This window comes from Tyto alba, unplaced genomic scaffold (genome assembly GCF_018691265.1).
Source record: "Tyto alba isolate M040663 unplaced genomic scaffold, T.alba_DEE_v4.0 Super-Scaffold_34, whole genome shotgun sequence".
Taxonomy (NCBI): domain Eukaryota; kingdom Metazoa; phylum Chordata; class Aves; order Strigiformes; family Tytonidae; genus Tyto; species Tyto alba.
The window spans coordinates 253,147-277,319 of NW_024881309.1; the positions used below are offsets into that span (position 1 = coordinate 253,147).

The following is a 24,173-nucleotide window of genomic DNA, read 5'->3' on the forward strand; positions in this document are numbered from 1 at the left end:
AACAAAGAAGTAGGCGATGACGAAGTAGACGATGAAGACGACGAAAATGACAAAATAAGACAAGACGAAGGTGAAGATAATGAAGATGATGACAAAGATGATGAAAAAGATGAAAAACATGAAGAAGAAGAGGATAATAACCAAGAAGTAGATGATGACAACAAAGAAGTAGGGCGATGACGAAGTAGACGATGAAGACGACGAAAATGACAAAATAAGACAAGACGAAGGATGAAGACTATGAAGATGATGACAAAGATGATGAAAAAGAATGAAAAACATGAAGAAGAAGAGGATGACTAACCAAGAAGTAGATGATGACAACAAAGAAGTAGGTGACGACGACGAAGTAGACGATGAAGACGACGAAAATGACAAAAAAAGACAAGACGAAGCAGAAGACGAAGATGATGACAAAGATGACGACAAAAAAGAAAAAGATGAAGAAGAGTATGACAACAAAGAAGTAGATGATGACAATAAAGAAGTAGGCGATGACGAAGTAGACGATGAAGACGACGAAAATGACAAAATAAGACAAGACGAAGGTGAAGATAATGAAGATGATGACAAAGATGATGAAAAAGATGAAAAACATGAAGAAGAAGAGGATAATAACCAAGAAGTAGATGATGACAACAAAGAAGTATACGACGACGAAGAGACAAAGAAGACGACGAAACTGACAAAAAAAGGCAGGAAGAAGATGAAGACGATGAAGATGATGACAAAGATGACGAAAAAGAAGACAAAGACGAAGAAGAAGAGGATGACAACAAAGAAGGAGATGATGATAACAAAAAAGTAGGTGACGACGACAAAGTAGACGATGAAGACGACGAAAATGACAAAAAAAGACAAGACGAATCAGAAGACGATGAAGATGATGACAAAGATGGCGACAAAAAAGAAAAAATGAAGAGTACGACAACAAAGAAGTAGATGATGACAACAAAGAAGTAGGCGACGACGATGAATTAGACGATGAAGACGATGAAAATGACAAAAAAAGACAAGACGAAGAAGAATACGATGAAGATGATGACAAAGATGGCGACAAAAAAGAAAAAGATGAAGAAGAGTATGACAACAAAGAAGTAGATGATGACAACAAAGAAGTAGGCGACGACGATGAATTAGACGATGAAGACGATGAAAATGACAAAAAAAGACAAGACGAAGAAGAATACGATGAAGATGATGACAAAGATGACGACAAAAAAGAAAAAGATGAAGAAGAGTATGACAACAAAGAAGTAGATGATGACAACAAAGAAGTAGGCGACGACGATGAATTAGACGATGAAGACGATGAAAATGACAAAAAAAGACAAGACGAAGAAGAATACGATGAAGATGATGACAAAGATGACGACAAAAAAGAAAAAGATGAAGAAGAGTATGACAACAAAGAAGTAGATGATGACAACAAAGAAGTAGATGTTGACAAGAAGTAGGTGATGACGACGAAGAAGTAGATGAATACGACGAAATTGACAAAAAAACAGACGATGAAGATGATGACAAAGATGACAAAAAAGAAAAAAAGACGAAGAAGAGGATGACAACAAAGAAGTAGGTGATGACAACAAAGAAGTATACGACGACGAAGAGACAAAGAAGACGACGAAAATGACAAAAAAAGGCAGGAAGAAGATGAAGACTGATTTCTAACTACATTTTTTTTTCTCCTCTGTTGCTGCTTTATGATTTAACTTTGAAGTAACTGACAAAAAATAATTTATTCTTTACAGTATTTTTTACTAAGTATGTAAGATTCATGGTGTGCAGTGAATTATGAATCCCTATATGTGAGCTTGCTAGTCAGTATTTTCTTACAGTATACTTGTGCTGACAGAAAAAGATACAGTTTTCAGGAAGAATGGAATGGGACATCACTTATGTCAATATACTGCATCTCAAATTTTTGTTTACTTTGCAAAATCAGTAAATCTATCTCTGTCATTAAAATGATGTGTCTCGGTAATACTGATTCAGAAGTGATCCCGTTGAAAGCTTTGCATTTCATTCAGTTTTATCTCAAGATGAAGTGAGTGTTGAAAACCATTCTTATAGTACAGTAAACATACACTGTGATACAGTATCATACACACTAATACTCAGATCTTACTGTAAATTCTATTCGTAGTCACGTTTTTCATCTCTTGGCAATAAATTCTTCATATTACTGCATTATTTTTTTTCGAATAAGCATAGAGGGATCAAAACACTCTTAACTTCTGGAATGAAGGCTAATGAACAGCTCAACCAGGAGAGGTCATCACAAGATAAAAAGTAACATGGAAAATACAAATTTAGTGCTTTACAGTCTTTTACATGGCTTAAAGATGGAATGACAAGAATGACTACGGATAGGCTAACTTTCACTTGTGTTCTTATAAAAAAAAACACACAAAGCAGCGACCTTGTCTTCTTAATAAGAATATTGAGGGGATTCATTGTAGCATCATTCTGCTTCTCTATGAAAGCAACTCACTTAAAAAGTAATTGTCTTTCACAACTAGGTTTTATTTCTGGTTGTGTCTGTTTATGCACAGTGCAAACCTGATCAGCACAGGATTCTTAAAACTTCTAGTTCTAATACTTTTCATGCGTTTGCAGTAGGTCCCATACCACTGCTGAAGTTGAAGTTTAACCCCATTTTACAATATTTGATGCAGAAATAAAATGAGGGGCAGGTATAGAAAATTATTAAGATTTGTGTATAAGCAAAAATATGCATCTTTTAGCTTTGACTGCATAGCACCCAGACTTTCCTTAATAGCTTGTGTAAGTGAAAAAAGTATTAAAATAGTGTAATGTCCCTTTGAAAGAGCAAGGCGTTGTACAAGAAACTTATATTTAGGAGTTCTGGGCTATACAGAATTAGAGAATCTGTCCTTCCAGTTCATGGTGCTTGAATGTCGGGTATGTGGGGATGTCATATATTCTATTAGATTCACATTCAAGAATAGTTCTCTTCCAGATAATTTTTCAGACACAATGGTATTTTGTGAAATCTGGTCAATTCCAGTTGTGTTTCTGTTACATCTGATTAACATTTCTTAGTTTAGGTCCTGTTGCCTGGATGTAAACTCAGAAATCCCACAGAATTTAGTTTTAAGTATACAAAATCATTTTCATGTAGGTTTAACACTGAATAATTTTTCTTACACCTGAGTGTCAAAGCACTTACAAATATACTATACTTTTATACTGAGGGCCTAAGTTTCCTTTAAGACCATAGGATTTAATAACATTAAACATATACTTCCTTTTTTCTCTCTTTTAGAACACTTTAGATATTAATTAGACTAAAATTTACATCCATCATTTTATAATACTACTGTTTTTTAAGGTGCTATACATCACTACGTGATAAAATTAATATACAACAGGTAAACAACAGTTTGTTAATTGTTTATTATTTAACAATATTGAACTGAGTTACTTGGTGATTTTTTATATGAATGTGCTTTTCCTAGAACAATATGTTACCTTATATGTTAATGAAATAGTCATAAATAGTCTGATGTCATTTCCCAATTGCTGACAGCATCTAGTTCCTGTGTTGGTGCTGAAAAGCTGAATTTTCAAAGACCTTAACTTCTGTGTATGCAACATCACACACGGCCTGATTGAAGGCATCCGTCTATATACAGAAAGTCTGATTCAAAGGTTGATGTGGTCAGGGGCATTGAATCAATTGCAAATGTCATTGAATTAATGTTTTAAAAACTGGGTTTTGCTTGGGTTCTTTTTGCTTTTCTCATGTTTTTAGTTTCTTTAATTTTTTTAAACTCTGGTGCAATAATATGGAATAAGACACAAAAAGTGCTTCAGTAAGTGATCCAGTCTGCAAGTAAGTTTGAAAGTGAAGTTAAAAACTCTGAATTGAAAACCCGTCTCTGTGAACACTGGCTGTTTCTTTTGTAAAGAGACGAGAAATATTTTCTGGTTATCTCTCATTTTTTTTACTCGGGTAGTTTTAACACATTTGAAAGATGCAGTTGTGACAGGAAACTCTTTATATATTAATCAAACATTAGAAACTGTAGATCTACTTGGATAGCTCACATCACTATGGATCTGTGACAGACAGTAGGTTTTCCTATAGGAGTTCTTTAGGAATTTCAGCTTGAATCTCTAAATCTTATAAAGCATCAGATCTCATATTCAATGTTTAGTAATTATAGCAGAGTATTTAAGACTTTGTCATACTCTTAATGTTTGGGTCAATTACAAACTATGAACAAACTATGGGGGTTTTTTACATTTTTTTTTTTTTTTTCTACATATGCAGAAGCTGATCTGCATGTGAGCAATTTGACTCAGAGGTCAAACTTAAGATAACTAGTTAAATCTTGACATGTGTCACTGCCCATGTCTGTATTTCCTAAACGCCAATCATTCTCAGTCTTACAAAAGTACATGGACTTGCAAATGTGTTTCAGTCATTTCAGACAGAAAATACTAGAGAAGCAACATCAGTCTTCATCAGAGTGACTGAATGACTTAATTTTGTTAGTCTCCAAAATTTTAAAAAATAAATTTAGAATTATAACAGTGTTTAGAAAGAGGTAATTTGATCAAGGCATGATTTCCAAAATACACATGAACATGGGATCCTTCTTTGAAAGATCAGGAAGATCTGTGGGACAAAGAATACAGTCTGGTACCTTGAGTCTTCTCCCACTGAAGGAAATAGTAGTTTTGCCACTGATTTTAAGAACTGTATGGTTACATTTTTGGTTAGTGGAAAGTTCATTATTCAGTCCATTGGTATGAGATACTAGAAATGATTAAAAGGTTCTTCTGACTTCAGCCTTTGAACTAACATTGATTTTATCTGTATTACACTTCATTTATCCAGCTACTTTATTGACACTGCATAGGTAGATAATCTGAGACCACCAGATAACTGCAGAACATGTTAAATCTCTAAATTTGATGATGTAGGAAATGGCAGTAATAAGTAATTATTCTTTTGAGCCATTGCCGCAGTTTGAGCGTGGTCAGCAGCCAAGCACCACACAGCCATTCTCTCTCCCCCTTCTCTTCTGGCAATGAGAAGGGACAGAGAGCCAGGCTTGGGGTTCAAGATAGGACTGGAATGGGGAAAAAATCACACTTTATGATCACAAGCAAGAGGCAGACTCATTAGGGGAAGAACAAAAGAACATACACTTATTACAGACACTAACAACACGTAACAGAGTAGGACAGCGAGAAGCATTGCCCCATCTTGAGAACACCTTCCCCCCACCCCTCCCTTCTTCCCGGGCTCAGCTCTGCTCCCGATATCTCTACCTCCTCCCCCAGGGGCACAGGGGCAGGGAATGGGGGGTGCAGGCAGTGCTGCTGCTTCTGCCATCTGCGGTGGGGGGAGCTTCTGGAACTTGTTCCCCCTGCTCCATCATGGTCCCCCTCTCATAGTCAACAGTCCTCCACAAACTTCCTCCGACTGGAGTCCCTCCCACGGCTGCAGCCCTTCCCGAGCTGCTCCGGCGTGGGACTCCCCCGCATGCTGCAATCCTCCCAGCGCTGAATTACAGCAGCAGGGCTGCCTTTTCCCACAAGACCCCGGCCTTCTTCGGGCACAGAACCTTGATCAACCAGGCAAAAAAACACAGGCCATAACTCAGCGTCTGCCCCAGTGTAGATCTTCATGGGTGGCGGGGGGGGCCGCCCTCCTGTCTCCCCACAGGATACAGGGAGGTCTCTGCTCCGGCACACCTCCCCCCTCCTTTCTTCCTCCGTTCCTCCACTGACCTTGGTGTTCATGCAGCTGCAGCAACTCCTCTTCACCAGTCCCACTGCCCGTCACCACGTCCCTTCTTAAACACGTTATCGCAGAGGCGCAGCTGATGGGCTCAGTTTTGGTGCAGAGGTGGAGCTGACTTGGAGCTGGGGGAGCTTCGAGAAGCTTCTCACAGGGGCCACCCCTATAGCCCCCTCCCCTGCTACCAAAAAACCCCACCACTCACTCAACCCAGGACAGCCATTTGGCAGCTCCAGCTTTTAATATATCATAGATATATTAAAATATAGCTATAGTTATGATATATCATATTAAGTTATAGATATATTAAAATATATCATAGATATATTAAAAGCATTACCAAGACTGATGTTTGACATTTAAAAAGAACTTGGGCACATCTAGGTTTTGATAGCTCTGCAGTTTTACAAGCAACTTTACAAAGTTGAGACCTTCCTGCCTGAGAAAATGTCTCAGTATTCATGCACTGCTGTAGTAGCTGGCCATTTCGTATTTCTTCTTTAAGCTTGAACAACTGATAATTCAGAGCAGAAAAGGGTGTTGACATTCACATTTACCTCTTTCCTCTGCCCAAAAAGTCTAAAGATTTTTTGGCCCTACAATCTCCTGTAGAGGTGGCTCTTTCAGATGTTTAACTTAAGTGGTCATGCTAAGCCACTGAAGGACTGAAAGATTTATTTACACTTTCAGTTCATAATTTGATGTTAATATTCACCAACATTTAAAATATTTATCAAATATTTTCCGTTCAGCTGTGTACACACTCCAAAACTATATTTTAAATAAATCAGTGACTAAGATCCACTCAACATAGCTCGGAAGTTTGTTGCCGATTTTGCATTTGTATCAGTAAAAGCCCAGGTTGGGTTACAACTTGAAATGCGTAAGTAACATAAGCAGCTAAAAATACTTTCTAGCAGCCAGGAAGCATTTGACCTACTATAGCCAAAGGATTTTCCATCCCACAAACAAATGTTCTATTTTAGAATGAACATTTATTATTTGTTTAAGTCCCAGTTTAAAGGGAAAGTAACGTTTTCTTGTAGAAATTTAATGACCTGTTTAGATATCTGTCTAAATAGAACATAAACGTTCTGTTTGGTTTTGTAAAACTGCTGTATCATTTAACATCTTGTAACCTTTGCTCAGGGAATTCATCCATGCACATGCTACATTTCCCTCTACTTCCTCTGTTTCTGCAATGTAGGAATTATATGCCTATAAGCATTTTTTTGAATCAAATCTAGAGGTGTGCCACTGTCCATTTTTTTTATCGCCTAAGTGGTGATAAAGCCTTGGCTATGTCTCTGATTGCTCAATCTTCTTGTATGCTTACACCGATATTTATTGTGAAGCCAATGAAAAACTGGAATTTAGAGGGAAGAAATACAGAAGATCATCACATGAGCTGAGGAGACTGCAATGGTCCATCTTCATAAGGGGTAGCAGAAAGTCTGTGATGGAAAGTTCGCCAGAGAAGAAAAGGAAGAATTACTGATATACCAAATGGAAGCTTAAAAGTATATGGGCTTAATGCAATGGGATGCAACAAAACAAGCAAGGGAATTGCAATATATTTTAGGTTTTTAGTCTTACATACTGGCTTTAAATGTCACTGGTGTAAAGTTCTTGAAAATCTGTTTGAAATGCAGTTAAATTAGGGTGTGATTTTACTCCCAGTTACTTTTATGGGAAGCAAGACTGTGTTTGGGGAAAAGCCCAACATAATAAAATCAAACCAACAAAAAAGAAAAAAAAAAAAAAAAAGTATTGAATTTACACCCTGTTGACCCAGGTTTCAAGTAGGTACTTTACTAAGATCTCTAGACTCTGCTCAGATTGTCAACGAGACATAGAAAAGGCTTGTACATGTTCTTTTCTCTTCCCTGAATACAGATAAAATTCAAATATCTTAAAAAGATGAGGAAAAATTAAAAATAAGGAAAAATAATTTTAAAATATAATTAAAAATTAACATTAATGTCCTCCTTCCATTATTCTGGACCATGGGAAAAAAAAGAGGGGGTGGGGCGGCTGAAGAGAGGTAGTCTCCCCTACAGTGACAGTAACATGTTTTCTTTCTGCTGAGGAAGGGAGTCAGAGGGAGTAGCTTGTCCTGTCCACAGCATTAGCATTGCATTAGGAGAGGAGTGAGCTTCAGTGAGAAATGGAGTCAGAAGCATATCCTGCACAGGGCTGGCTCTGCTGGCTACGTGCTCCCAGGCTTCAGCAAGCTGTACTCTCTAATGTGTTTTCTTTTGGTTTTACATCCAAAAAAATTATGCTACTGGGCATACTGTCAGTTGTATGATGAATGTTCTACCTGCTTCTTCCCTGGTACGACCCAGCTGTTAGAAATGATAGCAGAATTCCCAATGGTGTTGAGACTGGTATCCATTACAGTTCCAACCTTCTTCTAAAAACACACACCGCCAGACCACACACTCATTTGCTTCTGCTCTTAATTTATTTGCCATTTCTCCCATACCTCCTTTCTCATTTCATTAATCCTTTTACTCCCTGCTCTCTGCCCTCTCCCCACCCTTCCCTCCAGCAATAAACTGACTCTGCTGACTTCTGTTGGATTTTCATTGATTCATCACCATATTGAGTAATTTGCTGAGCCTGAAACTAAGGGAGATTGACTTCATTGATTCCTGATTAATTCTTTCGTATATGAAAGCTAGGTACACACATAATAACTCAATTGAAGTTGCTTCACCACTTAATTGCTGTGCCATAATCCTGGCATGTTAAATCAGATAATCAAATATTATGAATGAAGTTACGATTAATTTTTTCTAAAACCAATTATTAGAATATCATTATAAGGAATGCTTTAATTAACTCTGTTTATGCATAAAATATGCACTTTTAGATTTCAGGTCAGTGCAATGCACATATATTATACATACGGAAAAAAATTGTGTCAATGGAATGCTGTGAGTGAATTATGGTCCCAAATCTACATATTCATATCTTATAAGGCCAAAAAGGATCACTAAAGCCAGCTACGGTGATATGGTAGGTTGTGCTAATATCTTCATCTCCTTTACACATCAGAATCAGCAAACCACAGGATGGTTTGGGTTAGAAGGGACCTTAAAGCCCCCCCAGTCCCACCCCCCTTGCCCCGGGGCAGGGCCCCCTTCCCCCAGCCCAGGGGGCTCCCAGCCCCGTCCAACCTGGCCTTGAACCCTTCCAGGGAGGGGGCACCCACAGCTGCTCTGGGCACCCTGGGCCAGAATTTATTTCTTCTGTCTAATCTAAATCTACCAGCTTTTAGTTTGAAGCCAGTACCCCCATCATAGCACTACACACCCTGGTAAAAAGGCTTTCTCTATCTTTCTTGTAAGCCCCTTTTACATATGGGAAGTCTGCAATAAAGTTTCTCCAGAGCCTTCTTTTCTCCAGGATAAAAAAACCCAACTCTCTCAGCCTTTCTTTATGGAAGGGAGAAGCCCTCTGACCATTTGTGGTGGCCTCTTCTGGATCCACTGGAGCAGGTCCATGTCCCTCTGATGTTGGGGGCCCCAGAGCTGGACACAGCACTGCAGGGAAGGAATCTCACAAGAGCAAAATAGAAGGGGAAACCCCCACCAGCACCCCCCCCCCCCCAACCCACTGGCCACACTTCTTTTTATGCAGCCCATGGTGTGATTGGCTTTCTGGGATGCAAGCACATGTTGCTGGCTCATACCTAATTTTTCATCTGCCAATACCCCCAGGTCCTTCTCCACAGGGCTGCTCTCAATTCCATTCATCACCCAGTCGGTAGAGCTACCGGGGATTGCCCTGACCCAGGTGTAGGACCTTACACTTGGTCCTTGATGAACTTCATGGGGGTCACATGGGACTACTCCTCAAGCCTGTCTAGGTCCCTCTGGATGACACCTCTTCCCTCAGGCATATCAACTGCACCACTCAACTTGGTGTAATCCACAAACTTGCTAAGGGTGTGCTCATTCCCACTGCCTATGTTGTTAATAAAGATATTTAACAGTACCTGTCCCAGTAGAGACCCCTGAAGGACACTACTCATTACTGATCTCCATTTGGACATTGAGCCATTGACTGCATGGGCATGGCTATCCAGCTAATCCTTATCTATCTAACAGTCCATCCATCAAACCTATACCTCTTTAATTCAGAGACAAGGGTGTCGTGTGGATCTGTGTCAATGGCCTCACAAAAGTCCAAGTCGATTACATCAGTGGCTCTTCCTTTATCCACCAAGGCAGTTGCTTCATTGTAGAAAGCCATCAGATTTGCCAGGCACAATTTGTCCTTGGTGAAAACATGTTGGCTTCCTCTGATCACCTCTCTGTCATCCATATGCTTTGACATAGCTTCTAGGGGAATCTGTTCCATGATCTTCCCAGGCACAGAGGTGAGACTGACTGATTGGTAGTTCTCAAAGTATTAATTTTCACACTTTTTAAAAATGGGTGCAATGTTTCCTCTTTTCCAGTCACTGGGGACTTTGCTTGACTGTCATGACTTTTCAGATGTGATGGAGAGCATCTTAGCCACTACATCTGCCAAAACCCTCAGGACCCTGGAATGCATCTCATCAAGTCCCATGGACTTGTGTATGTTGAGATTCCTCAGATGGTCTTGAACCAGGTCTTCTCCTACAGTGGGTGGACTTAATTTCTCCCGTCTCTGCCTCGAGATTCAAGGGCTTGAGAGATGTGGGGAATGCAACTGCCAGTGAATACTTGAGGAAAGAAATTTGTTGAGTACCTCACCCTTCTCCATGTCACTTGTTATCAGATGTGCTGTCTCATTTATCAGGGGGGTACACTTTCTTTTGTCTTCCTTTTCTGACTAACGTACCTATCAAGCTTTTGACAGATTTCCTCACAGCACTGAATGTCTCACTCTGGAACTATATTCTTTATCCTAGGTTTATGACTTTACACATGGCTACATTAAAATGCCTGATGTTTCCTTTCACCAGATGACCTAGATGTCCCAAGCTTGTGATATGTGTTAACGTCAATTTCAGGTCATCTTCCACTTCAAAGAGTATGCATTTTTCTGCAGTTCAAATAATAAAGATGCTAAATAACAAAGGGTTGAAAATCAGATTTCCGCTGGTTCTCACTGGAGATCACTAATTTCCTTTGTTACAGTTACATTTTGTGATATTTAGTGTGTCACATTTATAATAATTTTTTATCTTGGTTAAAACAGAGTGCACTGCCAATCAAATGCTTTCAGAATTTGAAATGCATGCTATTACAGTCTATGCAGAAACAGATATAAATGCATATATATGCAAATTTGATGATACAATTTTCTCATCTCAGAAAAAAAAAAAAACCACCTTCAAAAATCAGAACAATTTGACCAAATCTATTTTTTGTATGCACTAATTTGAGCTATTTTTATTTGCACTAATTACATTTACCTGCTTTAATTTTTTATTAATCAGGTTCTATTATTTTGTCTAGCAGCAGTGTTAGTTGAAGCAGCTTGTAACTATGCAGGTCATCTTCTCCAGTATCTACACACCGTACTTTCTTTCAGTCTTTTGGAATTTCCATGGTGTTTCAAGAGTTATTGAAAATCATCAATAGCAATGCTCAAAGACCTTCTCAGATACAGGTTGCCCTGCTGGTTTGAAACTGTCTAGCCTTGTTAGTGTCTATTCAACATCTTCCTCAGTTTTTATTTGAATGTAAATTGGTTTGTTGCCTCTTTGGGATTTGAGTATGCAGTCTTGTTTGTTTTCCTAACACTATATTTTTGTCTTTTTTACATGATTGGCAATTTCAACATTGTACATAGCAGTCCTTTTGCTCCTCATCTCCTCTCACCTCTTAAAAAAAAAACCAAACCAAAACAAAACAACCAAACCTGCTTTTTTGTTTGTTTGTTTGTTTTCCTTTTTGGTTGTATTTTCCTTATGATTTCTGTGCATAGATAAATGAAGCCCTGTATCCTTTCCTTAGAATTTTTCTATATTGGTTAGATTGTGATTTACAGAATCACATAATGGTTGAGGTTGACAGGGCTGCTGGAGGTTATCTTGCCTTGCTCAGGTAGGGTCACCTACAGCAGGCTGACCAGGACTGTGTCCAGAGCAGAGAGCTCCATGTACTCAACAAGCTCCCTGGTTCTTTCTCCTCTCCAAGTTGATACTCCACAACTTCCCTGGGCAACCTGTGCCAGTACTCAATCAGCATCACAGTGAAAAAGTTTTCCCTCATGTTCAGATGGAACCTCCTGTGTTTCAGTGAGCACCCATTGCCTAACAGGTTCCTGTCAGCCCATTTCTCCAGACTGCTGAGGTCCACCTGGATGACAGCATGACCTCTGACATATCAACCACTCCTCACAGTTTTGTGTCCTCAGCAAACTTGATGAGGGTGAACATCATCCAGATCATTAACAAAGATGTTGAACAGGACTGGACCCAGTATTGACCCCAAGAGTACACTGCTCCAACTGAAATTCTGAGCCTGGCCATTCAGCCAGTTTTTAATCAAGTTCACTGTCTGCTCATGCAGTCCACACTTCATCAGCTTTTCTATAGCAATCTTACGGGATATAGTGTCAAAGGGCTTACCAAAGTCCAGGTAGACAATTAACTACTCTCCTGTCATCTACCAGGCCAGTCATTTCATCATAGGATTCTATCAGGTTGGTCAAGCATGATGTCCCCTTGGTGAAGCCATGCTGACTACTCCTGATGATTTTCTTGTCCTTAATGTGCCTGGAAAGGATTTCCAGGAGTAGCTGCTCCCTCACCTTGCCATGAGGCTGACAGGCCTGTAGTTCCCTGGGTCCTCCTTCTTGGCCTTCTTGAAGTTAGGAGTGACCTCTGCTTTCCTCCAGTCCTCAGGCAACTCTCTCAATCATTGTATGTGTTGCCAAGCATTTGCTAAAGTGTTTTTAAACAATTCCCATTCACAGTCAAGTTTTTCTGTTTGAACTCTTTAATCCTGAAGAGGTCTAGCTACTACTGCTACTAATATACTTAATAATGGGTTTATACTTCCATCAAGGAGCAACCAAAATATGTTATTAATACCAGAAACATATACACAGAAAATGTTTCTTTAGAAAAAGACCTAGAAGACCAAAACCAACCCTATCCAAGGCCAAACTCAGTAGATCATCTGTATTCAACTATGCATTTAAATAGGTGCTTTAAAATAAGCCCCTGAAGACATCCAGACATTCCTGAACAAGTCTTTGATAATGATAGATATTTTATTAAATTCTTGGTTGAAATGGACAACCATATACATAAACACATATTAAAACTAAAGTAAAAGACTACAAATGACTGTTAAGCTACAATTCTCATGACTGAATGATAGTATAATAGAAGTGTCAGATCACTATATTGTTGATGTCAATGACCCTAGATTTCAGTTATAAATTTATCATTATTAGAAGTTTTAATTCTGACCTATAAATTAAAATATTATATGCATATAATTATGTGTTAAAATATTTTATTTTAAAATATTTATTTTTGCTAGCCTGGAAATATACCTAATTTAAAAAAAAAACATAAATCAATGTCTTTGAAAGAGACCTTCGGCCATGAGCGAGCAAATAGTCTTTCCATGTACACATGCATACAGACAATAAAGTTGTCTGAGTGAGTTTTGGTATATTGTTGGTAACAGATATAATGAAATTGCATGAAGTCCCTGTTGAATTGATGGCAGAATCTTTCAAGGAGTTACATAAAATTTTTGCTAAGTTTTGAGATTTTACATACAATTCTATCTGGGACAGGGAATGTTCCTTATGGCAGTGATAGATTACTTAATACGTCCTCTAAATTTAATTTTAATTTGGCAAAAGGACAATAAAATCAGAATCGGGGAAAAAAGGCACGCGATACTTGTTTCTCATCCAGTGATGAATTTTGAACATGGTCTGATATTTGCAATATGTTTATTATAAGTAATTTTTAAATACCTGGGGTTGATTGAATATAGGTAGTATATCCTTTCCTTGTCTTACACATCCCGAAGTTCATGGGGGAATAGCTGTCATGCAAAGATACAGGTATTTTACAAATTCTTCAACTGAGCCTGGTCCACAGTTTCATAATTCTGCCCTGCCAGATCTTCAGATCAAAGGTGAGGTTATTTAATAAAGTACACAGTGGATACTTGATAATGTTAGATTCAAATCCATTTAGAGTCAGTCAGGCATGTAGGAAACAAGGCCTTCTGTGTTTGGGATCTGTTGTGTATAGGAAGAAGAAGAGAAACTTAAAGCATAATTTTTCTAAGCAGAAAGCCTTCGGTTCATTTGGAGTTGCAGAAGAGCTGTGTGAGGACACAGTGTCCTGGCAGCAGTTCTTGGAGTAAGGTCTAGTAAGGTTTAGGGTGGTGCTTGTTTGGGGCAGTGTAAGGCAGCTGTTTGTTGATGTCTGGAATGTGGTTGTGAAGGGCTGCTCCTCACTGCAGCAGACGAGAGAAGCCCCGGGGTATCGCTGCTAGAGGAATGACTGCCTGAAAGTGCCTCATGACTGCAGGAGAACAGTCCAGTCTGCACAGGAGAGAGGACATACAGTTGTTACATGACAGTGACTTCACTGGATGGGCCAATGCATCAGACTATTCTTTTTAGACCATAAAGATGTTATGCTTTTTGGGGTTTTTTGCTTGTTTGTTTTTTGTTCTGGTGTAATGAAACACTTGCATAAATTTTATTATCAAAACCTTTTTATACATTTTAGCTTCTCTCATACTAGTGTACAGCACCAGTAATTACACTGAATTCTGGCAAAGTTCCACTGCAGTTTTTTAGTGTATCAGATATGAGAATTTAGTGCAGTTTAATTATAGATTTCTCAGTTGTATTGCAGATATTTATCTCCAGTGGTTCTTTGAAATGACTCTTTCTGGTTTTCATATAAAACTATTTGTGATGAAAAAAATAGTCCTTACAGCTAAAAGGTTTAAAGTTGTCTAGCTTCTTTTTTGGTAATTTAAACTCGTAATATTTAACCATGCCAAGGCATTTAATTGAATGACAGAAGCTGGATCTTTATAATAAGAAATATTTCAAGTACTATAACATATTTTAGCACCTTGTTTATATCAGTCATCTTCTCTTTGAGGTTTAACATTGATCACAAAGTTATTTGCTGTGGCCATATCTTGCGTAGCTGAACACAGAGATAACTTTGTGGCTGATACCAAAGATCTGTGTACTTCATTTTTATTATCCTTCTTGAGTTTTCCAGGTATCTCCCCTGTAATTGTCCTATTTAACTGAAATTCACACACACACAGTCATATATATATATGAACTGTTTGGTACTACTAGACAGTGAAACTTTCAGAAAGAGAACCTTCATGAAGCAGACCTTTTTTTTTTGTTAATAAAGCAGATCAAGCTAATATGGAAATATTGACAAGATACTGGCAAACTATCATGAATAGACCTGTGTAGACTAGACGTATGAGTAGATAATGAGCTACAGTTCTTTTTTAAAGTATAGCATTTTAAAGCACAATGTGTTTGATCAAAATATGTTTGCTGTTATTGCACAGTCGAATATATTAGCAAAGACTGTTCACTTCAGCTAAAAATATATCCAAATAAAATTAGATTATAGATTATGCAACTCCTATATTCAACCCCTTAAAAATGGTACCAGAGATAAACCTCAACATTACATTGATGCAACAACAACCAACCAATCGTGTACCAAATGTTTCACAGAAATTATACTGTACATCAGCTGTCTTCTAACAGCCCACTTTTCATTTTAAATTATGATTACCCTCATCTGGTTAGATTACAGGCTGTTGTGGTTTGAACTCAGAAGGCAACTGAGCACCACGCAGCTGCTCATTCCTCCCTTCCCCCCCAGCACTGAGAAGGAGAAAATAAGTCACGCTTAAGATTTGAGATAGGACAGAGAGGGATCAATCACCCATTATGGTCACGGGCGAAAGACAGGCTCATTAGGGGAAGAAAAAAAGAACATAAGTTCATTACAGACAGTCATAACAACACTTGACAGAGTAGGACAGTGAGAAGCATTACCACATCTTGAGAACACCTTCTCCCCACCCCTCCCTTCTTCCCGGGCTCAGCTCTGCTCCCGATATCTCTACCTCCTCCCCTCATGGGTGCAGGGGCAGGGAATGGGGGGTGCAGTCAGTGCTGCTGCTTCTGCCATCTTCGGTGGGGGCTGGGAGCAGGGAAAACTTCTGGAACTTGTTCCCCCTGCTTTAATGTGGTCCCCCTCTCATAGCCGACAGTCCTCCACAAACTTTCTCCAACTGGAGTCCCTCTCATGGGCTGCAGCCCTTCCTGAGCTGCTCCGGCGTGGGACACCCTCGCATGCTGCAATCCTCCCAGCGCTGAATTACAGCAGCGGGGGCTGCTTCTTCCCACAGGGTCCCGTCTGACTTCAGGCATAGTCACCTTAATTGTTCATTTGGGGTGCCCCGCAGGCCCTATATCAGTGCCTGCTCCACCGTAGATCTCCATGGGTGGCAGTGGGGGCCGCCCTGCTGTCTCCCACAGGGTACAGGGGGGTCTCTGCTCCGGCACACCTCCCCCCTCCTTTCTTCCCCCGTTCCTCCACTGACCTATGTTGTTCACGCAGCTGCCCCAACTCCTCCTCACACGTCCTACTGCTCTTCACCACATCCCTTCTTAAATACATTATGCCAGAGGCACAGCCACCATCGCTAATTGGCTCGACTTTGGTGGAGAGGTGGGTCTGACTTGGGGCCAGGGGAGCTTTGAGCTTTGATAAAGGAGTGATGACATAATATAATTAATGGCTTATTGTAAAATGAACCCTATTGAAAGTTAACGATGAATTAGCAACTCAATGTATTAATCAGTAATACGACCACTTGAGGCAAATCTCTCTTGAAGCAACAACAAACCCATAAAAAACACAAAATGCAACTGCATACTTTCATTGTCCTAGATGTTTCTTCAAGTGTGTTAACGTTCTGGGATGTCAGAGAAGTACAGAGGGAAAGAAATATGTCCTCGCAGCTCAGAAATAACAAATAGCATAAAGACTGAGTCAGATCAGTTTGATAAACCAAAAATCCGTCATCCATCTCTCTCGAATCTTAATGAAAAAAATTCAAACCACATCAGCATTGTTTTTTTTACTTAGAAAAATAAGGCTGTTTTCATTTTGCATCTTTAATACTGAGTTTTCCCCAACAGCTTAGAATACACAGAAATGTTTCCATAATGTTTTCAGTCTAATTTGCAAACCTTGGAGATCTGTGCAGTTTGGATTTCAGCCTCTAAGATGCGTTTGTCTGAAATTTGAGGACCTTACATTGAGAATTTATTTTTTATTTCATTATTTTTACAGCTTTATCTCAGGCCTCTTGGAACAGTAATAATTAGAATGAATTTGAACTTGTAGACAGGACATGCTGAGAAACAAGTGTAGCAAATTTTAATAGGTTTTGCTGCTGGTTGTTGACACACAGTGTCTTTTGTACATTGGTGGATAAAGTGCATGATGTACATTTTGTGGCCCACTAATGCCAACAGTGATGTAATCTAAGCATCAGGACATGTTCTTATCTTGAAGCAAAAGGACCAGGATATCATGGTAGGCTGAAATATTGTGTGACATTGACATGCTACATAAGAGGGGTGATCTGATTTTGGAGATAGTGCCTGAATTTCCTATTTCATAGAAATAAATTTCTTAAAAAATCGGAATAGTAGCAAAAAATTGCAGTAAAATTTTACTGAATCTACAATAGAATTCCTGACATTTTGTTTTGAAAAGATAAATACGGCATAATATTGTCACTTTCTTAACTATTATTATAGTATAATCAGTGCTCAAAATAGGGCACTATCTGCTAACATGTCAAAACAACATTTAACATTAAGGAGAAACAGAGTGGAATGCTGGTGTACAGGGATTCTTCACTTTCTTCTTCCTTACTTTTTCTTACCCACATTATCGAAGTATCACTAGTCGTAAATATGCCCAGTAACATTTCTTAAATCTTATTTTTACCACTGTGATTAAAAACAATGATAAAATGACATTTAAAAAGTCACCTAGTTAACGTTGGAAGGAAATTTTCTGCTTTTTTTTTTCCATTAGATTTTTGATGATGCAAATAGGCAGAATGTTCTGCTTTTCATCAAATCAGCATTTTCTGATGGAAAACTGCCAAATTTTAATCACTTTTTTGCTAGATGGTTACAGATAATCCTCTCACCCAGTCAGTGACTCGATGTGTGTTGATTAATTCTCTGTGAGAAAGGTCTTTTTTCTTCACCTGAAAATTTTTTGAGCTCTTTATGAAATATCTTTGAAGACTTCACCATAGGAAAAAAATGTGAAATCAGTTGCAGCCTAGCAGTCTGTAACTAATGAATAATACTACTCTGATCAATGTCAAACTAATTCAAGTCCTGCAACCAACTAGCTGAAATAATTTTTACTTCTTCAGGTACAAATTATATTTAAAATCCATAGAGAGTTTCTAATAATACCGAACGTCAGTGTCTTACCTATACAACGTGAATCGCTAATAAAACCCTGAAATGGGAAATTAAAAGAAGTAATATTTGGACTTATGGTTATTGCAATGATTTTTTTTGTTGTTGTTTTTTAGAGTTAATCTTTTCATGTGAACTCTCATACATACTCACAGTGTTAATTTTCATCTAGAAACTTCCCTTAAAAAATAATTTCAGAAGCTGGTTTAGTGCACAGCAGGAGGCCAGCCTTTTTTAGGGCTGCATGATTCATGGGAGAGCTCATTCCTCCGTACCCCTGCCATGACAATTTTGATGGAACCGGCTGCGAAGAACTGCCTGGGCTGTGATTGCCACTGAATCAGTCCTTGAAGAGTGACCACCTGGAGCAGAAAAGTTTCACAAAACACTTAAGACAATTTCAAGCAGTATTAGCTATTTAGTGACAGCCAGCAAAACTTCATGCAAAACACCCATTGACACCACTTTATCTGTTTGGGAACTGCTTCCCACAACTAAGCCTTAAGCTAGGAGGCTTCCAAGCATTATTAGCGTGTGGTAACTATGCGATTTAATATTTGTGTTTTTCTTTGTGGTTATTATTGCTTATAAATTTTTTTTTTTTTTTTGCCTGCAGCCAGAGCCACATTTCAAGAATAAATGAAACAGCCCATATATTTCATGTTTTGAGCCTAAGTCCATAGTGCCTATTATGCACCCTCACACCATATATACTGAAACTCTGCAAACAGTAATTTGAACAGCATCCCATTGCAAATTAGTACTAAATCCACTGAAGAGACGCATCGCTTCACCAGTGAAAGTACTGATCTAGAAAAATTGCTTCAAAATCTTATTTTATATAATTAGCGATATTAGTGCCTTATCAAAAGCCTTTCAAAGTCAGTTACAGGGTCTGTTGGAAGCCAGCGACCTCAGCTGGCAGCTCTCTTGTGTGACTGTGGGAAGGTAAAGGTTCTTCCACAGACATTTCTTAGTGTTTTATTTGTTTAGGGTTTTTAAAGTGAGGTTCCCTGGTAAAGCAGAAAGAAAATACATGTTTATAAAGAAAGGTGGATGGCTGAGATGTATTACGCGTGTCTTTCTGTTCTTTCCTCATTAATCAAATACTGAGGGATACATTTATCTTTGGAAGTGAAGATCTACATTACATTTTTGGCTAGTTCATAATACAGTTATAATCAAAAATGAATTAAATGAGTGAAATGTGCAATTTAAAAACTATGAAGAAATTAAGGGTTGACTACACTGCAAAAAATCTCTTCTAAAATTGCGGACAGGTAATTTTGTACTTACCAGAAGGTGTTTGGGTCTTAACTTCTGAAACAAGTGGTTGGAGTCTATGAAATCTTGGAAAAATAATAAAAAAAAAAAAAAAAAAATTGAAGCATTCATGGCTAATTTTTCTTTCATTATGTCACTTACTCAACCCAGTTATGCTTAAATACCATCCTGTACTGCACATTATGGAATTTATAAACTAATTTTGTTTCCTCTACAGAATGCTTGGATTTCTTTGTTGCTGTGTTCATTTTAGAGATGACATTTTGAAATGTACAAGCATGTATTGTTTTATTTAAGTATATATTACAGATATAAATTAATTTATGTGGAAATCTAGAGAGGAGTTTTTTTCTTATGTGGGGAGGGGGCTCAGATAGTGAAAATCTTACATAAAAGCGGTAGGAGAAAAATTTGTTAGTTCTAATGGTCTACTTTTTCCCTTGCAAAATTCCCATGGGGAATTCTGTGTACCGAAGGATTGAAAGGCTGAGCCATCATTATTTCCACTTCTTTAGTATACTGCTCCACATAACTTAATGTGAGGTCTTGTCCTGGAAGAAGCAGCAATACGTTTTTCATTCTGAACTAACTAGCTGGACATAATTACCATTTTAGAATTAGCATGTCATGCTACAGTTGATCATACTTTTTAAGACACTTTGTTGTATCTTGAGAGACATTTTATGTCCAGAAAATGTCCTTGCTCATTTTGGTGGTGGGGGGGGGGTGTTGGGGTGGAGGGAAGGGTTGGATTAGGTGGGCTTTAAAGGTCCCTTCCAACGTAAACAAAAAAGGTCTGAGCTGGCATTATAGATTTCATCATAGCATACAGACATCTGAACTTGCTTTGACTGAGATAGTATGGATATTGGAAATTCTCAAAGCACACCCATTAAGTACTCAACTATTTGCCTTTTTGATAAAAAACTGAACTATGCCTATATCCAGCCTAAGACATCTTAAAAGAGACCGACATAAAGAAAGTACCACCTTCTACATTTGGGATACTTCACGTTGGGCAACTAATATCAACAGCCACTCTAGAGAAGGTTGACTCCAGCATCTACCAAAGCTGTCCTTTGCCTGCTTCCTCTCATTTTCACTAAAGCTGGGTTCGGTTTGGGAATACGAATGCGAGGCTAACAATAACATCTCCTGACTTGGCCACATGAGGTAATGTATTGTATAGGGAGTTTTCTGATTACTTTGACTAGAGTTTTATGATCAAAGTTTCCTGCTTTCAGAGAAACAAATTCTGTCATTGAGAGGGCAAAGTGTTAATGACTTGAAATCACTGAAATTTACATTAAAAATAGAAGCAAGAACAATGGCAATTTAGCTCATTGTCTTTTAAAATGTGTGTGTTAGGGCTCTGAAAAATAGCTGTGTATTCTAAATAGTTGATTTGATTAATCATTAAGTCAACAATAACTTGCTATTGATTATGAAAAATAGAAGTCAATTTGGTTTTGCTCATATTTTTATATAATTCTTTACTTGCCTACATTTATGTTTTAACTTTTGACACTGTCTGAAGTTGGAAAGTGAATTCCATATTAGATCTTACATAAATATTTTTTACAAAAATTGAGATTCAAGGCTTTTCATCAGATGCATTTCACTCGACACAATAAGAAAGACAACAAAAAAATAAACTGGTTTATGTACTATAATTTGGATTCTCACAACTAAGATCACTACAGATTATGCTGAGCTGCATCTTTCTGTGATTTTTGTAGTCTATCATTTTCTGATTTACACTGGGTTTCTTTAGGTTTTTTTTAGAGCCGCTTGGCAGAAGCATCTCCATTCAGAGATAATCCAGAAACTATCATTCATATTCTTGGTTTAGATCCAAACTACAGTTAATCTGTGTGGCTGAAATCAAGGTACCCTGTGTATAACTGTAATTACTGTTACCTGTTACTCCCTGTTAGTACTATTGATGGGCTGATGTTTTTTTTCCAGTAGGAGAAATTGATGACAAATTAGGTTTCTTTTATGACATTCTGTTTCTTTACAGTTCTGTTAAAGTGCCATGCTTTCCTGAGTACTAAGCTAAACAACAAAAATATATGTATGTGTTTTCAACATTTGTTGTCCTTTTTACATTTATGCGATTTCTCTCCATGTTAGCCCTGCACTCAGATTAATATGTAGATACTTTCAGCTTTTCAGCTGTTTTATCTTTTGGACAGAAAGATATGTTTTCTTTCCTTTTCCAGAAATCTAAACAGAATGGAAATGGTTAAACTTGTAAATTTCAGCAAAGATTATTTTAGTTTCTATCCCAGTAGTGGAGTGGCAGCAGACTGATACAGGGCCTAGATAGGAACAGGGGATGTAAGGGTTAATATGGGAATAGCAAGAAGGGGATGAGGAGGGAAATAGTCGAGATAAGAGTAAGGGGATGACAAGGGAAATAGATGAGATAACAGTTTGCCTAATGATTTGCTAAAAAGTAGATAGTTTGTAAAACATGATGAGCTGAGGCATGGAGTCTTTAGGCTTTACCAGTACAAAGCCGGTTGGGACTAGACCTACGGTTTGGACAACAGCCAGTAAGAGACTGAGTCTGCGCGAAACCTGGGGTCACAGAGCGGACAGGAGGAAGAGGAGCTTGACTTCATCCCCAAAGACCCCAACGACCACCACCAGAAGACACTGCGCAGACTCAGTTGGGAGGAGATTATGGAAATGCTAATTATAATACGAAGCGGGGACAGGTAATGCATATGTATAGGCGTATTGTGAAATATTATGAATATATAATCATTTGCTCTATAAATGTAAGGCAACGGTGCCATATCGGCGCGCACAATAGGAGGAGTGATCCCCTGTGTGCCCAGCGCTGAATAAACATACCTACTTTACAATCTACCAGATTGTGGAGTCTGTTTTCCGCACGTCAGTTTTGGCGAGCCAGCCAGGAGACTCTCTGCTCGACTGCGGGATCGACTGCGGGGCGGACTCTCCCAGGCGCGCCCCGAGCACTTTCCTCGGAGGAGCCTCCGCTACCAGCCGCTCACCGTGGGAGCAGACAAGGACTTCCTGAAGCCGCGGACTAAACGGTGTGTTCAAGGATAGGAGCCTGTAAGTCGTACGCGTGGCTGGGGCAGCTGGTAAATCGCGCAGAGACGTCTGGCGTGCAGCCAAGGCCTGGGTAGGTGCACCGAAAAGGCGCGAATTCGTGTGGGTTAGGAGAGTCTAGGGGGACAATTATACCTTGCCACAGACCGATAGAGCGGTCGCTGGCTCCAATCGGGGACCTGTTGGCCGAGAGGGCGGCCACAGGCAAGAGTGATTGAAAGGCCTTTGTTCTGTTGTGGTTTTTTTACTCCTGATGAAAGTGCTGTAAATGTATGGATGTCCGTGAGATTGTGAGATTGTGAGTGAATGCTGTGTGGTGATCGTGTTAAGCGTGAGCGTTTGGAGTGAGTGTTTTACAAAAACAAGATGGGTAATACTCAGGGAGGGGTATTAAAAAAGAGCCCTCTCAGCTGTATACTCGCCCATTGGTGGGACATTGCAGGGAGCGGAGGCACGGAAAGCAAAAGGACTCTTGTAAAATATTGCAATCAGTGGTGGCCGCTGTATAAGCTGGAGGATGGCGCTAAATGGCCGCTTAATGGAACACTGGACTATAACACTTTGTTACAACTTATGTTGTTTTTAAGGAGAGAAGGAAAATGGGATGAGGTATCATACGCGGATATGTTTTTCACTTTGCGAAACCACCCAGAGTGGCAAAGGGACTGTGGGTTAGTACCCCCACAGGACCCTATGGTGCTTGCACTTGAACGAGAAAGTAAGGAAAGTAGGGGTAAGCTAAAGAGGTGTTGCTCATCATGTAGCATTGGACAGAGATGTACGAAGGTAGATAAGGTTCACCAAACCTCAGAACAAGATGATGATTTGTTTAAACCTCCCCTGCCGAACACAGAATCAGGATGCCGACTCGGAAGGAACGGCAGACTCTCCCGATAGTCCGATATCCGCCCACACTAGACAAAAAACCGCAACAAGTATTTTACAGGCACCCCTTCGGGAAGCCGTGGGGCCGGAAGGTGGTACAATGTTGGTTAGGGTACCCTTCACCACCGCTGATTTGGAAGCATGGAGGGGAATTGCGAAAAACTATAGATGTGATCCACATGATGTAGCTAAACACTTCCAATTTATTATAAAACAGCACAACCCGGATTGGAGTGATGTACAGCTACTATTAGAATATATGACTGAAACAGAGAAACAATTGATTCTAAAAACAGCAGGAGACTTGGCGGAGGATCATTATAAGATTACCGGGGGAGACGTTAAGGAATATTTTCCCCTCCAGGACCCGAAATGGGAACCAAATAGATCGGCACATATGGAAAGGTTACGGGCGTATCGGGAATGGATTGCAAAGGGGATAGAAAGAGCGATCCCTAAAACTATAAATTGGTCAGCTTTATATGCAGTGAAACAGGGTCCTTCCGAGTCCCCATCCGAATTCTTGGATTGACTGAGAGATGTAATGCGCCGTAATACACCGTTGGATCCGGGATCAGAAGTAGGAATACAACAACTAGTTTCCTTGTTCATGGGCCAATCTACAGGAGACATA

General features: G+C 39.1%; 1 protein-coding gene across 1 annotated transcript in view; it reads left to right on the forward strand.

Moving 5' to 3' along the window:
• The first annotated feature begins 280 nt into the window (after window positions 1–280).
• Window positions 281–24,173, forward strand: part of LOC122154198 — a 29,348-nt gene continuing 5,455 nt past the window's right edge. The window contains 4 exon segments of the mRNA XM_042801424.1: window positions 281–335; window positions 450–695; window positions 22,491–22,635; window positions 23,242–23,387. Of these exon segments, the coding sequence (XP_042657358.1) occupies window positions 281–335; window positions 450–695; window positions 22,491–22,635; window positions 23,242–23,387 (592 nt within the window).